This window comes from Pieris brassicae, chromosome 1 (genome assembly GCF_905147105.1).
Source record: "Pieris brassicae chromosome 1, ilPieBrab1.1, whole genome shotgun sequence".
Taxonomy (NCBI): Eukaryota; Metazoa; Arthropoda; class Insecta; order Lepidoptera; family Pieridae; genus Pieris; species Pieris brassicae.
Window position 1 is genome coordinate 14,006,585 of NC_059665.1, and position 18,092 is coordinate 14,024,676.

At 31.0% G+C, this 18,092-nt stretch overlaps 1 protein-coding gene across 3 annotated transcripts in view; it reads left to right on the top strand.

Annotated features, from left to right (window-relative positions):
* The window catches only part of LOC123711249 (alpha-N-acetylgalactosaminidase), a 44,553-nt gene that overhangs the window by 13,255 nt on the left and 13,206 nt on the right, over nucleotides 1–18,092 (top strand). The window contains exons 2-3 of one of the 3 annotated variants that reach the window (XM_045663746.1): nucleotides 6,996–7,255; nucleotides 7,557–7,731. In XM_045663746.1, coding sequence (XP_045519702.1) covers nucleotides 7,086–7,255; nucleotides 7,557–7,731 — 345 coding nt within the window. In that variant the 5' untranslated portion in view covers nucleotides 6,996–7,085. Of the gene's footprint in view, nucleotides 1–6,929; nucleotides 7,256–7,556; nucleotides 7,732–18,092 lie in introns of those variants that run through there. The other 2 variants (XM_045663762.1, XM_045663755.1) reach the window with 2 other exon arrangements.

The following is an 18,092-nucleotide window of genomic DNA, read 5'->3' on the forward strand; positions in this document are numbered from 1 at the left end:
TAAATGGAATTTCGTAATCCCTTATAGTGAAACTGATTGTAGCCAAGTATGTGATATTCGTGCTAGAAACGTCAAAATCGCTAGGCAACTGCCGTACCTTTGATGTTTATCCTGTCAATAAAAAAATGATCACTGGCGTCGCTTCTTTCTCATAATCATCATCTCTACAACTTTTTAATGAAACAGTGGGCAAGCAAGAGCAACTTATGTTAAGTGAAAACCGCCGCCCATACTCGATTTGACGGAGGGTTCGCAATTGCCAGCCGATGTTTTAGTCCACATAACTTCATTAATTCGTAGACGGTAGAACGCACGATCTCACTTTTGAAAATTGCGCTTAGTCACTGTTCACTTACAGACATCTAGGAAATTTTATTTTAACGACGTCGTTTTATAATTGCGGTGCGAACATTACTAACATTTATTCCGTAATACTACTATTAAGTTGATTTTGTATAATTTTAAAATCTTAAATTCTAACATACAAATATACAGTATTTACAATTTTCTTAACCTACATAGTCATAATAATTAAACGTGAATAGATAGAAAATTAAAAAGTAATATTTGTATAACTACAAATGCGGGTAACTATAAAAGCTATTTGTTAGTTAAATAATATTATATTAAAAATTCGACCTGAATTTTGTATTGCAAAATACTGGAATTCACTTGATTTTAAAGGTCATTCGGTATAAACACTGCGAAACCAGTAAATCTGTCCTTAATTCAATATTTGAACTTTTGATTTAACTTTGAGTCGTATGGCGCGTTTTTCATTATCATTTAAGTTACGGATCTACGGATAAGATTAAAACACTCTATAAGATTAAATAAAACTTGATTTTAATTTTATCACACACCCTATACAGATACCGGCAAACATCTTGAACAAATGTCCTGCGGGAGAGAGACGTGTCGATCGCGTGATTGGTAAATCAGTTGACGTTTGTATCCCGCGCTGTGTACGATGCGCAAACTTTCACCCGCTCCCTTGTTTAATGTTTAAGAAGATTGCCGGTATCTGTACATGTACGCTAATTAAGTAAAAATTGGCGAAGCAGATACACTTCACCTAATATAAAGATTTAAGTTGGAGTCCGGTAGATAGAAGACAATTTTTTAATAAATATTTTTATATAAATATTTTTTGGCATGAATACAATATTTAAACGTTAATTAACGTGATGGATTTATTTATATTTTACAAGTATTTTGTTGCTTTTAGATTTAGTAAAAGATTTGGAATAAAAATGTTATAAATAAACGCGTAAATAATATTAAATATATTGAATTTATGAAACAACATATTTTATTAATATCTACGTCCCGTCACTTCTCAATGGGACAGACTACATACTATACTAGTTACTTGACCTGCATTTACAGTGACTCATATCATTTTTATAACTGCATAATTCATATCTTAAATTACCCCAACACAAGGCCAATTCACGATGCTTTAATTACAGACAATTTTTAATGTCATTATAGTTCTTGAGCAATAAATACTGCAAAATATGAGGTCGTAAGTTCGATCCCCGGGAGTGCACTAATGGAATTTCTGTCTACGTGCGCACTTTAAAAACAGAATGGTTGTCTGTAAAGGTGGTTTACGGACGATAGTTTAACGTGACAATGTCATAACAAAACATTGATGAAATGATTACTTGATACTTTTATGAATAAAATTCAATAATTTTTGATTATGATTTAACACTATTTTATATAGATACAAAGAAGGATTGAATCCTCAGACGCATAGGCCAATCAAGTGGAAGAGAGATAGATGCGGTGCAAGCGTACAATGAGCGTAATGGGACAATGAGTCATACTTTTTGTGTGCGTGCAGCCGGCGTTCATCTATTTATTAGACGTTGTCACGTCAAAACAAACCTTAACTAATTAAGGCTTTTAGTATGATAACGAATATCCTGTTAATCTGAAGCAACGAAGAGAACAAAAAGTGTAAACCATGTTAAAACATGCTAATTAGTGTCTGATTGACGGAAATTACAGTTGTTACTTAGACGAGTTTTTTTAAGTATTTTCACGAATACCACATTACGTAGAACACGTTAAGGGCTGTCACTGAATGTACGACAATTCTATTTTTCTGTTTTTCTCCGACAATTTATTTGAACACAGTTTTTTTTCTCTTCATAGAAGTTCACTATATAACGACTAAAGATACCGCGTTACCATGGCAACTATTATTTTTTCACAAAAAAAACTGTAACGTTATTTAAATATTATTGTCTGTTATTATTGAAGTTGAATCAGTTATTGCTTATATTTCATAAAATAAAAAATTCAAATTGTTACTAGCGATAGTTGTGATATCTATATTATCTGTATACGTTTTAAATTATCATTTCCAATGTAACTTTTGTAAAATTACATTCAAATTAATAATAACGCAAGAGATATTTTTAGAACTGAGCATTTTTAGACATTGTTTATTTCTGCGGCACGGCCGTTCTATTCTTTTCTCGAAACAGTTCAGGGCATTTTCGCCTATAGTTTCTTCGTGGATAACACTGAATCCAAGTTAAATTACTTAAATTAATTTATTAAAAATGTTGATGTGATCTCAAATGTTGTTAGGTGGAATTACTTGATAACTTAAGACAGAACGGCCCTTAACTAGGAACTGAATTAACAGACTTGGATCTAACAACTTTTAACATTAGTAGTGAGTTGCGATATTTTTTTAATGTTTTGGTGGCACTTTTACTAACGTAAATTGACAACCCTACGTTCGACGTTTGGTCCGGTTTCTTACATAAAATTACGTAAAGCTTTGCCGATCACCACGTTACTATAATTAACTTAAATATGTCTTGTATAAGAATTACGAAGTATTTGAGACGATATAATATACGTCTATAAAATACACAGATAGTTTCAAGATATTATATATCAGATAGATAGTCTGTTAGAAAGTCTGTTCTTATTGGACATAATCGTTATATACTTTGTAAAGAATCTGCCTTATTTATAAACGTCCTGTAAACAGTATTTAGTTAAACCATGTTTTACGACATTTGCTTACATGACAAACTTGTTTACTTATATTTGTTTGTTTTGGAAAGTGGTTTGAACTGTAAAACGCCTTATTTCAACATTATTTGAGGGATTAAAGAAATTCAACTTCTTCACTCTCCCCTATGTTCGGCAAGCATATGCATATGGGTGATGGTAAAACCTGTAATTAATCGGCCTCGAGGTCTAGTTCCCACCACTCTGCCAGTCACGATGACGATTTATAATCTTTTTTCTGCGTGTTATTTGTCCAAATCTCAGGATTTTGGTAACGAAGTGTCGAAAGACGATTTTTGACTTCATGTGATTGAAATTAAATTTCATTCAATAAGTACTATTATTATTTGTATTTTTTACTATGTATTGTTTTGTTAAGAACATCGTGAGACATATCTCAGACTTAAAAGACGTAAATGTTACAAATGTTACAATCTAAGTGTTCATATAACTCCAGAGGTCAGTGGCATATAGGCAATTTATTACAAAAAAAATGTACGCGAGATATATGCGAATTTGAATGGTTAATAATCTCAATTATACCCAACAATAGATTACAAATAGTCTTCTATATAATTAGATAATTATAATTGTAATCCGATGTAATAGTTTTTAAATTATTGTAATTGTACAAATCATTTCGGATAGACGGGTTTTTCCAATTACAGCGTTTTTATCTGACACATCCGACAAAATTGACTTGGGTTTTGATTATAATACATAATTAGCGTAGTAATAAAAACTAAATTGAAATAATTTGAATTAGATTTTTATAAAGGTGCTGAAGTTTTAAGGGCCATGAATATTTAAGAGCTACCTAAAACATTATTGATTATTTCAGCGTGTCGTCTTAGTTCACGTTGTCCTTAAATGTTAGCCGTAATGGAAAAATAGAACACAAGAACAGTATCTTCCCGTTAATAGATTCGTAGTGTTATTGAACACTTTCTTATGTTAAAAATCCTTTTTAGTTAGACTTAAATTATTACTCATTAAGTTAGGCGCAATCGTAATATTTCATGACTTCTGTGTCACAAAGTATTTCAGTATATCAAAATGCACATTATTGAGTTTCTTATTGAATTTCGTTTATCTTTAAATAGTGTAAAATAAAGTTGTATTTTGCCTTTCGATTTTGAGTCAAAAAATTATCTCGCGTTGTTTTAAGTATAATAATTTTTAATTATATATAAAGAACTAGCGACACCTTCTATATTAAATCCACGATTTTATTTAAATGCAGTAATTTTTATTCCCGCTTGTATAGTTTGTAACGTTAAACTTTTAGCTTCAGAGAGAGACAGTTAAAACTTAAAACTTCAAGGAAACCCTAATGAAAAAAGCATATTACAAAGCTCAGGAATACATAGATGATAATTATTTGTGAGATATTAATATTATGTATCACTAAAGTGATTTATATTGACTATATTGTACGGCAATACGCCATAACTCACTATTGTTTGTTTTTATATATTTCCTTTTTGCTCTTTTATTATTATTATTTTAGACGTATTGAACTTGAGAACTGTGACATTTCCCGTAATAAAAATGAATAATGTAAAGGGTGGAACGAACTTGCTGAGTTTTTTTGCCCGTTCTTCTAAGAACAAGGCCTCCTGCTATAATTGGTTGACGTAAATATGACATGCATAAGTGTACTTTTGAATTTAAATTTGACTCTCAATAATACCGTTATTATGTCGAAAAAAATAATATTTAAATTTTAATTTGGTTTAAATTCACTTAAATTATTATTAAATACTACTAATTACATCAAGTATAGATTAAGTTAGTGAAGCGTAGAAGATCGTAGTTTCCTAACATTTATCAAAGTGAACCAGTCTGTTGCGTCAGGCAGGAGCTTAGAAATTAGTTTTACACTGTCGCAAGTAAATAATTATACATTAAAACATTTAGTTCATTTAAATTGATGTTCATAAATTGAATTGAAATCGTCAAAAAGCAGGTTTTTCGTGAATATCCCGAATTATTCAAAGTTAATGTTTTTACTTTCTTGTATATTATTATTACTTAATTTATTTCTTCTTTTATTTTATATTTATCTATTTTTACAAACAAAAAGTCATCTTTAAAGATATCCTGTCCACTTGCCTTGTGTCTAAAACAGGTTCCAATTGTCGCACTTTGTACTTCTCTTTATCTTTGATACGTCTTTTTTTCTAAAGTATTATTATATTAGTGTAATGTTGACTAATGAATTCGATGGACGGAGAATTAGTGAGCAATTTGTGTTCCACCGTCACATATTTTTTAAAATAAATATTATCTTAGTTGGCCACAATTATTATAAATCATATCGCCGGGAATCCAATCCAATATCTCTGGGTTAGATGAGCGTCTACAAGCATCATTGTTATGAGATTTTTTTCTGATTTCATCATAATTAAAAAACGTCTCTAGTCTGCACGCTCTTATTAAAACAAATTAGTTTCAATAAAAACCTACTCAGAGTTTTTCCTTTATATAATTGTTTAATCTGGGATTATTTCTTTAGCAACAGCGAGAATCACGAATACAAAGTTCGCTCGCATTTGTTCATTTTTAAATAATAAAACGACTTAACAAAACTTCTTAACTGTTCATATATCATTTATAATAATTTTAATCCATATAAGTCTGGCGTTACAGTACAGATGTTTAATATTTGGCAGAATCACAATTAAAAAAAACTCGACTTCTGTATTTGTTACATGATCATTTATTTCTTACTACTACTACTTAGGCAAGTCACCTACTTCTTAGTCGCCATCAACGAACCTACGACCTATGGGATGAAAGATGGGATGACTTAACATTTCTTTCATAACATTTACTGTCCCTGCCCTAAATAACCTCACAGCCATTATATATCTATATATCTCCTTTCATCACAGCGTAAACAAAATTCTAGAGAAAGAGACAAATTAATGAGAAAATGAAATATTATCAATCATATTTCGTACAAAAAACCATTTGCAGTAAAACAGTTATAAAATTATCGTAATTATTTCAATCACTATTATAATCTATTTGAATTGTGACATGATTCAATTGATTCTGATTATGTTGTATTAATTTAATGTTTCCGGTTGCAGTTATATTCTTTTATGATATTTTCAATTGATCCCCTCTAGTTTTCCAAATACTTGGCTATTATTGAAAAAAAATTTAAATCTCAGAAAAAATCTTCTTAAATGTTATTTTAATTCCTCCAGATAAAGTTGTAAATTTTGGGTTGTAGGACATATGCACCTATGAACCAAGCGAATATGACTGTGTCGCATTAATATTATTAGTTCATAATCTTGACTATAATGTTGATAACTATAATTATTAGTATTCTTGAGAATAATTTAATTGCAGATTATTTTCTTATCGTCTATTATAATGCCTTGAGTATTCATATTGTTAAGGAAGTATGGCATACTATTTTAATTAAAAACATTTTAAATTGTGAAAAAATAGTTTAGCTTAGGGGTAACAAGATCACATGTTTATCACATTGCATTTTTTAAGCCAAAATGTTGCCTTATAAGTGCTAAAAATGTTATTATTTGTATATTCGTCCCTTGTTTATTGTCCGTTGAATGAACTGACAAAATTTCTTCCTTACAAGATTGTGTTTCTTGTTAAAAAAATATTTTTCATAAACCTCGTAACCAAATAAATGACTAGAATAAACAAACAATGAAATATTAACAAACCTAAAATTGCACCGTCAGCAGCTTCTTAAAACAATACTAATAAATACTTTCTCTATGGATTTCTCGAGACATAAACAATGTTTTAATCGAAAATAAGTTGTAATGTCACTGTCAACAGATCAAATAGGTTCATGGCGTATCTAACGTCTAAGTTGACGTAAACTTGGCATTATCAGTTACTCAGCGGAAATGTCTAAAGTAAGGATGTTTAGAGGCCAATTTATAATAAACAATCCTTTGTTACAGATCATTTATCTGGACCAGAATGCCACTTGGCTGCTGACATCTGACAGAATACGTCGTACCGAGGCATAAGACTCCTTTTTATATTTGATAATGGCATCAATGAAATCATGTGTGTGGACCGCTGTTGGCGTGTTGTGTGTTTTGGGGCAAATATTGGGCTTGGACAATGGTTTGGCATTGACTCCGCCGATGGGATGGCTCGCGTGGGAACGCTTCAGGTGTAACACAGATTGCAAGAATGATCCTGATAATTGTATAAGGTGAGACTATTGAATCACAATCATAATATATAATCATTTTGTTGGATAAAATTTCCTACGTACTTGAAAAGAGTTGGCCCGTCACTTGTCCCGGATTGCAAGTAAATTTTTATTCGAAGTAATCGAAGTTTCTTCTATTCACGGACCTTTCTAATGCCATAATAATAATAAGTCAAAAATATTTTCTTTTATTAAAGAAACAGTTATATCTTTAAATGTACTACGACATTATTTCCAAAACCTTTCAATGTAATTTGAGCTTCGTTTCTCTTATTTTGTCTTATTGAGCTTCAACTTCCAGCGACCGCCTGTTCCGAACGATGACTGATATCCTGGTCTCCGAGGGCTACGCAGCAGCTGGTTACGAATATATTAACGTGGATGACTGCTGGCCTGAGAGGGAAAGGGACCCTCGTGGTCGATTGGTACCAGACAGAGAACGTTTCCCGTATGGCATGAAGAGTTTGGCCGATTACGTAAGTACATGTATTTATAATATCGTATAGTTGGAGTAATAGAATGTTAACGATATTTTTGTATGGGAAACTATGCGCGTATTTGACTTTAGAAACTTACGATCTTGCTGTATAACACATATACTACTAATCGATATTTTTTTTAAATAAGTGTAAATGTATGGCTAACCGCCATATCATTTTGTATGAGGATTTGATATTTTAAAAGAGTACCGAGAGTTTTTTTACGCCGGCTTTTTCTCTCGGCATGCACCCTCTGTCTTCTTTGCCGATCAGTAGGGATATCTACCGATTCCAATTTAATGACGTGGAATAAGTGATACCTATATCTTATATTCCATAATAAACATTTTATTTTATGAAATAGAGATAACAGGGAATTCTTTTAGCTACTCGTCTTTAGCGATTCGACATTTAGAATTGGAATAAGATTGAACTCGTCTCCATAAGTGATAGCCAAAGCGTGCCTTCCGAAAGGGGCAAATGCTTAATTAAAATGGCAAGCAAATAAGCTATTATTAAAATAAAGATTTTACATTGTTTTACTAACATTAACGAAATATTATATTTTATATACAATTAAGGTTATATACAACAAATAATTGTATAATTTAGGATATAATATATTAACAGATATTAAACAACTTTAAGGCGGTTTATTGTATATAAATTATTAATTAATTTTAATTACCTTGATTTTGGCCTTTGCGACACAAATATAACATCCTTGGTAAATATTTCCTACATTATTTTAAACAAATATATTGGTAATATAATAGAATTAGACTCGATATAACATTTTTATAAATCTTGTTACAATATCTAACGATTTCATTATTTGAGAGAAATCTTCTATTTGTTCCAAATCCTCTGAGAATTTAGTAAGCTTTCACTAAATTTGGAACTTTAATTTGATCAAAATGCTTTACTACATTGTATACGCTATAGGGCTAGCATTTCAAATAAAATAAGTTGCGACAGTAAATATTATATATAATTAGGCCGTATGTTATTGAATTAGTCCAGTTAATATCATACTCACATTCAGTTTTAATTCTAAATTGAATGGCACCATGGATAAAGTATAAAAAAATGGCGCTTCAAACTTCTTGGTCTGGCGCTCTGATTTTTGTATCTGTTTTGTGATTTTAAATAGGCATGTAGGTGTTTAGCCTTCTTTGCCTGACACACGCCGCTGGGTCTAAATCATGTCGATTATCATGATGTTTGCCTTTACCATTAATGCGAGTGGTAAATGCGCACATAGACAGCCATCCTATATAAAAATGTAGAATAATAATACAAAATTGTATATTCCGTCCCATCGCTTCGAATAGAATTAACATATTATACTTTCTATAGCCTTCATAGTATTGATACAAATGTCATAGAAATCTGACACCTAGAGTAACAGTTATTCATTGCTCCGTTGCCAACCCTACATTCCGTGCATTCGTATGTGAGACAAGTAATTGTATTGCGTGTCTCACTATCTCTATATCTCCGTGACGACATCATTATACACAGAATAAATCACTTTTTAGCTCAATTTCAATGACATAACGCTAGGACGTTGATCTGGATGCCTTTTGTCGTGGTAATTGTTAATCTTCGGAATAACACGCGTTACCAAATAAGATAATTCATTTATGTTTTATTTATTTGTTGATGATTGCGATGATTTGTTCTCGGAATTGGTAGAAATAAAATCGTTTTATAAGAGAGAACTTCTTATATATAATCATCTTCATTTACGATAATTTGTTTATGATCGTGACAAATGCAAGTAATTAAAATTAGACAGCTGTCATAATTGATATATTCTAACACGACAGATCTATTGAAATAGATATTGTTAGTAATATAGACAACATACTACTAGATTGAATTGTGTAAAAGTGTATTTAAAAATACTTTTTTAAACTCGTTTTTTTTGTTTAGATTTTTTATTATTTTATTGTCCATGGTTAAAAAGATTATTTTTTTATTGTTTGTGATGGCCACGAGTGGTGCAATAAAAATAAAACGACATGTATATATTATGATGTTGCGGAGATTCTTAAAACACGTGATTTCTCTGGCGGTTTTTATGTACAAATACATAATTAGCAATCTTGTTTTTGAAATATTTTTAAAGCTATTACCATATTAACTTTTATCTAACAAATATATATTTACATAGTAGGAAATAGAGCCTAATTTACTTTTATTACGAATTATTTTAATATATTTTAATTATCATATATTTTCGAGTCAGTTGAAAAAAAATTGACAATTTTATTGTTCATGTTAAAAAAAATGTTTTCTTGCCCCTTTGCTTTATAAACATTATATACTTAATGAATCGTAGTGATTATACATTGTAATTACTGTAACTTAAATTAATAAACGTGCTTAGAGGGATTCGGGACTTATATTTAACTAAGAGGTAACTACGGAAGAAGAAGTTTACTTATTAAGGTCCATAACTACTAATATATATTTGTGAGGAATATCCCGTAAATTTCATAGGTTATAAATTAACTCATACCAAAACATAGTCTCAGGAATCTGTAGTCTTCTTCATTTCGTGTTCATAACACGATTTAGTCAGTTGTACAGGTTGGAGATTAATCATTATACACGCATGTTTTGTACGAGAAAGTGATCGGTGAAAATGAAAATATTCGCTCGGGTTTATTTTGATTGTTGTATCTTTGTCTAACGTTCTTAAAGTTTTTTTATCGTCCATACTAAATCTGGATTTAAGAAAAACGTGTTATATTTTTAAAAAATCTTGTGAGTTTAAAATCAAATGTCAAACTTGAGAACGTGGTCAGGTAACGTGTGTGAAATAATTAGTCTTCGGCTAAAATCGCATTACATTTTGGGACGAGTTTAAACTTGAAGTATTTCAAACATTGTAAAGACACTCGGAGCTTTTTGACTCCCTTGGCATCTCCAGTGCAGAATGAGCTCTATTAAAAATGTACCTTCACCAATAGGTGCATCTCGTGTGATTCGTGACGCAGCAATCTCTCGGACTAAAAATCTTTAACCTCTACCTTCGAGTCACAGTACACCGACTACACTCACGATTATACAACATACGATGTCCCGATTTGAAGTAGTTTTTCCTGTAATCACGCTCGTGACAATGTCTGTACCTTTTTGCCTATTGTTATCAACTCTCACGCGTATCAAAGTAGAAATTGTATTACGACATCGAAGCTTTTGTCCATTCAAACTTCTTGTTTACTTTTTAGCGATTCTTTGAATGATTTGTGGACACTTTCTAGGGCATAGATGATATCCGCGTTCGGCTTGACTATACATTACCTGTATTGTATATAAGAAGTTCAGCAATACTTATCGCTGTGAAATTTTAGGTACTTGTTATTAAAGTGTTGGCTTAGTTGCTTCAGCGTGCGACTCTCATTCCTGAGGTCGTAGGTTCGATCCCTGGCTGTGCACCAATGGAGTTATTTCTATGTGCGCATTTAACATTCGCTCGAACGGTGAAGGAAAACATCGTGTGGAAACCGGTTTTCTTTAGACCTAAAAAGTCGACGGCGTGTGTCAAGCACTGGAGGCTGATCACTTACTTGGGTATTAGATTGGCAAATGGTCGTGAAACAGATTCAGTAATCTAAGGCCCAGAACCAATTAGGGTTGTAGCGCTACTGATTTATTTTCGATTTAAAAACGACAATTTTCTAGAACATGTTCTATAGGGTAAACTGTTACAAAATTATCATAGTATAGAAGAAACGTTGTATGTCAGAGCATTGTTTTCTATTGAAATTTCTCTAATACATGCATTTATAGCAGTAACAAGTTATTATTGTTTACAGTTTACGACCGTTGCAGATTAAAGTCAGTTCGATAGACGCAATGCTAGTTCTGATCTATAATAATAAAATAATTATACCCAAATTAGAAGAAGTCTGAGTCGACAAAATGTTTAATTGCATTTGAAGTACTTTATAATTTCTTGAACAGTCAGTGAATTCATTCAAAGCGACTTTAGCGAATTTTGCTTCATTGCTATTTAAATTCACAATTAACTCAATGTTTGCAGACGGAAGTTTACTGTTATGATTTAATGCTAATGAGTAGAAAGTTTGTATGTCAAGTTCAGGAGGTTATCTCAGACGTCGGAAGTGGCATTGATGAGTGTTGTACGTGCGACACACAAACACGTGTTTACTAATATTAGTAAACATAGTGTATTAATGAAATTAAATTAAAGAAAAATGCTAAGTAACTAGTTCAAAAAGTATAGGTTAGATTTTTGAATACATAGGTACCAGGCATATCAGGCACGCGATCAGGCAGATCTGTCGCCGAGGAGGTTGAGAGCAGGATCAAATCTCCCCTTTTCGTCAAATGGGACCTAAACTTAAGTTAGATTAAACTTGGTGTTTCCCGCCCGGGCGACAACTACTCCAGAAATATCCTCATGATATTTATGGACATAAGATTAGTTTTATAGCTAATTATTTTGATGTCTCTTCACGGAAGTAGAATATTCGGAAGAGTTTCATTTTCATCTTCCACAAGGTACCTAAGGTAAGGTGTGGCAAAGAATCTCTGATACCGTTTGTGTACAGAGTATATGTAGGAAAGCAATTTTGTTGCATTTGTTCTCGGATAAAACGTTAAAATATTATGTATTTTTACCGTACGCCAGTGTAGGTTGCAAGCAGTTGCAGGTGACCATGGGCGGATCACTTTATTTAACGTCACCCGCCTTCATCGTGTCTCATGTCCCATAAAAATGGTTTTAGTTATTGTTTATTTGTATATTTTTGTATTGGTCAAAAATGTCTCTTACTGAGGATAATGTTGACTTTTAATGTGTTTCGTGTAATATTATTTTTATTAAAAATATACGTCTAACGGTACAAGTTGTTGTCAATGTATCTTAGTAACTCGGTTAAATTACGGCTCATTACTTTCACAGAATGCGGTAGGCGCTGTCAACGCTAAATCATCTATTATATTACTGACGCGGCTTATTCACTTAACATTTTGATTATTTCCTTAGATTACATTTATAATCATTACTTCGTTGTATGTTTCATAATTTATTATTAAAATAAAATATTTTTAAGTTTAGGCTTATTATCATTATTAGGACCATGAATCGAGATTATTATATCTTAGGTATAGTATCGGGTGACATGACGTAAACATAAGAATCACTAGTCGCGGTTCCTTAAAGTGCGAATTCTGTATTTGTTTCTATAATTTATAAGCACCGAACATGTGGATTTTAAATAAATTTGCTTGGAATAAACCAACGAGTTACAAATATACTCATTTGTTCGTTAATGCGCTACTAACATGAAATTATTTACAAACAAAAGCTTTACTAACACTTTGACATTAATTGTCAAGCATGGATTTAGAATTTACGTTGAACGAGTACAGATAAAAATTAAAGTAAAAAAAAACAAGTGACAGTTAAAAGCTTTCTCGATTTTACGAAAGTTATGAAAGCTGAGTTTCCAATTTTAAAAGTATCTAAAAATTACTTGCCATATATTTATTTTTAATTCAAGACAATTCACGTTTATTTCTTTGACCCGGCACGCCTTTTCAAACCTGGTAACACACTTTCCCGCCAGACACAAATCGGCCATAGCGAATATTACAGATCTACAATCATTTTAAAATTATGCTTGGAAGATAGGAAATCACATTTATGGAGACTTTCTTTATCTATTTCTAGGTTACGATTATTCAATGCAATTCAAAGGCGGAATGCATATTTAGGTACGCTCTAGAAAACTTATTTCCCTTCCCTCTCTACATCTTAAAATTTGTTAGAAAAGTCTCAATTATTGTAGCTATGGATTTTTTAATTAAATAAGACAATTGACTGACTAATACGACAATTGCCATAATTCTTCGTGACTCGATCGATTACTTCATAAATGACAACCCCGTCGCGTTGTTCACGTGATTAAATTATCAATTAAATCACGACAAGTACCTACCACGTAAACTATTTAGATTTGTAATATACGTATAATATAAGCAAGGAGACATTTATTTAAATAATTATTTCGGCACGAAGCTGAAGTCTGAGGAGAGACATTTCGGTCCAAACAAATGAAAATCTAAACAATAATTAGTAAACTGTGTTCTTTTATTAATGCCAAATGCAGCTAGATTATTAGAATTTTTAGCATATCTATGTATAAATTGCAAGCAAATGGAATTTACAATTTTTGAATAGTAATATTAAAATTAATTATGCTCAATATGTTTCGCAGTAAAGTCATTAAATACATTGCAGTTTTAAATATTTTTGCAGTCGCTCAAATCAAATTTGAGTCATAATGAAGCATGAGAACTCACGTCAGAACTACGTGCGCTTACGCATTGAAATGCGATCAGACCGATAAAAAGGCCTATAATGCGCTTGATCATCTGTATTCAAGTCTAGTCATTATTCGAATCATACATTTAGTGTCTTCGGTATTTTTATTTGATCTATTAAATATTAATATTAAACACTATATGACACAGATTATACATTGCATGTGTATGTAAACATTATAAAAAATGTCATATTTATTAGACATATTTGGTTTTTACAATTAAAAAAATATTTTATATATTGAATAATTTATACGTATAACTCCTGTAATAATGACAGTCTCCCCAAAATACCGTAAAAATAAGAAAAATTGTTTTTTGACTCAAATTGGACCTATTTCTATCATTATCTCAGTCTATATAGAGGATATAGGCTATATTTATTCGAAAAATATATTAACAATAGAAATTCAGGCGTGTGAGGCCGTGGCTTTGATAAATGGTCATGATAAGAACAAATTAACATGTTAATAAAGTTATCTAATCGTCGCTTAATATCAATAAAAGTAGTGCAGTGGTATTTCTCTGAAAGCGTAACAAACACAGCATTGTTTTCACTTTCATACTCTTAGCGATTGCTAAAGTAAATAGTCTTAGAATTTTAAATGTAGGTCAATGGTTTTCGTGTATATACATTATATATATAGTATTTTTATATACTGATCTATGATTGTGAAACTCCGAATTATGGTCTTTATAAACGAAAGTTTTGATAGGTAGAATGATAAAGCTTCAAAAGCAATTGTAATTACTTTAACAATTATAATTTACTGAACAATAGTTTATTTGATTCTATGATATAATAACGCGCCATTTTTCACAACTGCTTGATAGCTATTTGTGTTAATGTCTCATAAAATTTAAAAACAATTATTACTTGAATTAAGTTTGGTGGCGGTTGTTGTATGGATATGTTCAAATAAAACACTTTGTTTAAAGCTGGATAACAACTGGCTTTATTTGTTTAAAACATGAGCCTATAACTAATATAACATTAGGGATAGGAGAGTAGGAGAACTGGTATAAGAACTGGCAGTAAATGTAAAATTAGAAGCATTTCATGTATATTTCTTTTTGACGTTCATAAGTGTTACCTATATGAATAAATGATTTTTGATTTTGCCTTTGGTAGTGGGGTGCGATGCTGGATTGACTAAAGACTAACTTGACTTATTGAAGAGTTCGTAAATCTTAGTGACACTTATGGTATTGGACATTATCGGAAACGAGATTATTAAATAACAATGTATGAGTGCGGTAAAAAGTAAAGGGCTCATTTTGCCTTCAAGTATGCGATGATTTCTTACATTTTGTTTACGCTTTTACTTATTTACAAAAATATATATATGAAACTTAACTAATGTTAATGTACATAACTCTAGTAACACTATTTTCTTAACGTAACGTACGTCTCTGTAACGTACTCCTGTCATATGTTTTCGTTAAAATATTTGCCAGCTTTAGCTTAGCGTTAAACATAGACACACAGTCTTATACCCATAAATACGTAAACGTGACAAGTAAAAAATATTCAAACATAACAAATAAAAGTTTTGAATTATAATTTAAGTGTGTCCTAATTAAAACAAATCGTAAATGGTATTAGTAACAAGTTAACTAAGACAATAAATAACTCGAGCGAAAATGAATATTTTGACAGTTCAATGTCAGCAGCGTGAGAAAAACTGAACATTCATTTGAACCAGAGCAAAGCTGAAGGTTGTATCAAGATGAGCGCGGGTATTGGGTTTCGTATATTAATTTATTATATTGTATAATTTTAGGTTTTTTTTTATACATGAGTAAGTATTACTTTGATAGTTGCTGTAAGCATATAAATATACACTTAGCCGCGTCTATAGTCAAAGGTATTAATAACATTTTATTAATGAATCACTTGCACAGAGAAAGCTACGTTAAGCATGACTCCCGGATGTCAAAAACGTATTAAATTTATCGTACAGGAGTCATAAGTCCCGCATTAAAATCTAGGAGTTTTTCATCGCAATGACAGTAATGTTATTTTTACATAAATACGTGAGAATGTCTTTAATGATATAACAATGCAAACGGTTAAATAAAACACAACATAATAACTTAAATTAAAAATCGGGCTACGGTCAGTCCTCCCGTCTTTTTAAATTAGGGTTTTAATTTTTTTTATTACGTAGGCCTGTAGGTATACCAGAAATATAATACAAAATAAGTAACAAAATGTATTTATGGTTGTTTACATTTGACTAATGATAATATTTGATTAGCTTAAACTGTCAACTATTCTTCGTTACTTTAATCTGTGGTCTTTAATCCTGTCAGTGTACAAAAATCCTATTGTTAGGTATGAACACTTAATAGTTTTACTTAATATTCTCCACGTTTATTGAGTTGTTTGTTTTCTCTACTTTAACGGAATTCTAAAGCAAGCAGGTCAAGTTCAAGAAGAAACTCATTGATGCTTTTAACGAACAGTGTTTCGTTATTTCCGCAACTGCAAAATACGTCAAGGCTGTTTTCGTACTAATCAAACTACTATTCATAATTGCTATATACATTTTAAATCAAAATTTACGCAATCGCAGTGAGAAAGGAGAACAGTGAGAGTTTTTAAGAGTTTTAACAAAAATTGGGGATAAAATATAGACTAAATTAATTATCTATTTGTTTATTTCGTCGCAAAAATCAGTATAATAATTAAATAATTAGAAGGGCCTTCTAACTAATAACCTTAACACTTTTGGGCGCTCTCTTCCTAGCAACCTTTAAGGGGAAATGGGCCGTTCCAGTAATACGTAAATTGCAGTAGGATCTGCTTAGGTAATTGAATGGCTCCAAATTAAATAAAATAAGAGGAGACCAAGAAATGTAAATCTACATGATATACATATTTAATTAAACATAAAGAAATTAGAATTATATTCTTCAATTTATGTTAGTTCTATTTCATTAAACAATGCTTTAACTTAAATAATCATATATTTTATATATCAGGTTTTTATGCTTACATTATCACGTACGTTATTCAATTGTTTTAGAATGTTAATTGTGATACGCCTAAGTACAGCCTATTCTTTCAATTCTTCATTCTAAAGCTTTTTTAATCACTCCGACCGCAATCTCATTATATCACAATGATTATTTCGACACAATCCCTGTATGTGAACTGTGAACAATACATAACAATAACACATAGAACTAGAACCATAGTGTAGAGAATACAGTAGTTAATATCTTTTTGAAATAGAACGTTACTGAGAGATTAGTTTAATAGAATTGATGATCTGTGTTTTATATTCTTGATAAATATTTATTTCGGCTTAGTTATGTTATAAATTATGAAAACTTATACAACTTTTGCTTTATATTAATTAAATTGTAAGTACATTATATTGGTAGAACTTAGTGTCGCCCATATAACAAAAAAAATATAATCTTTCTAATATTTTTAGTAGGTTGTTGGTATAGTTGTTCTGTGACATTTCTATAGTTGAAATACTTCAACATTTTGTGATCTGTGACCTTCGCGTAAGGATCTGCGTGGGAACGCCTATGTCGTGTTATGTTAAACAAAAGATATCATGGCAATATTAATTCAGTATAATTGTCATATCATGAAATATATTAATATTTAAATTAATCCTTTTAGCATTAATTGTGTTTGTTTAGACATATTATGCACGATTTTTGTATAAGGAACTATGTATACTAGAATATATTAAGAAGTTTGACAGGTATATGTGACCTCAAAGTTGTGATGGTACGTTCAAATAATAACTGTGCCCCAGCTTCACTATGTGCAATCAACATTTGTTTCAATGATTAACATCGCGAGGATGATTGTTGACACTTGTCATATAACACTTCGACTTGCTTTCTTTAAAGATAACAACGCTCAGGATTTTTATCTGATATTAAGGGATGCTCTTACTATACGACTGTGTGTTACGGGTCTTTTACGAGTTTCGGTCTGTAGTTGATGGTCTAAATATGACTCC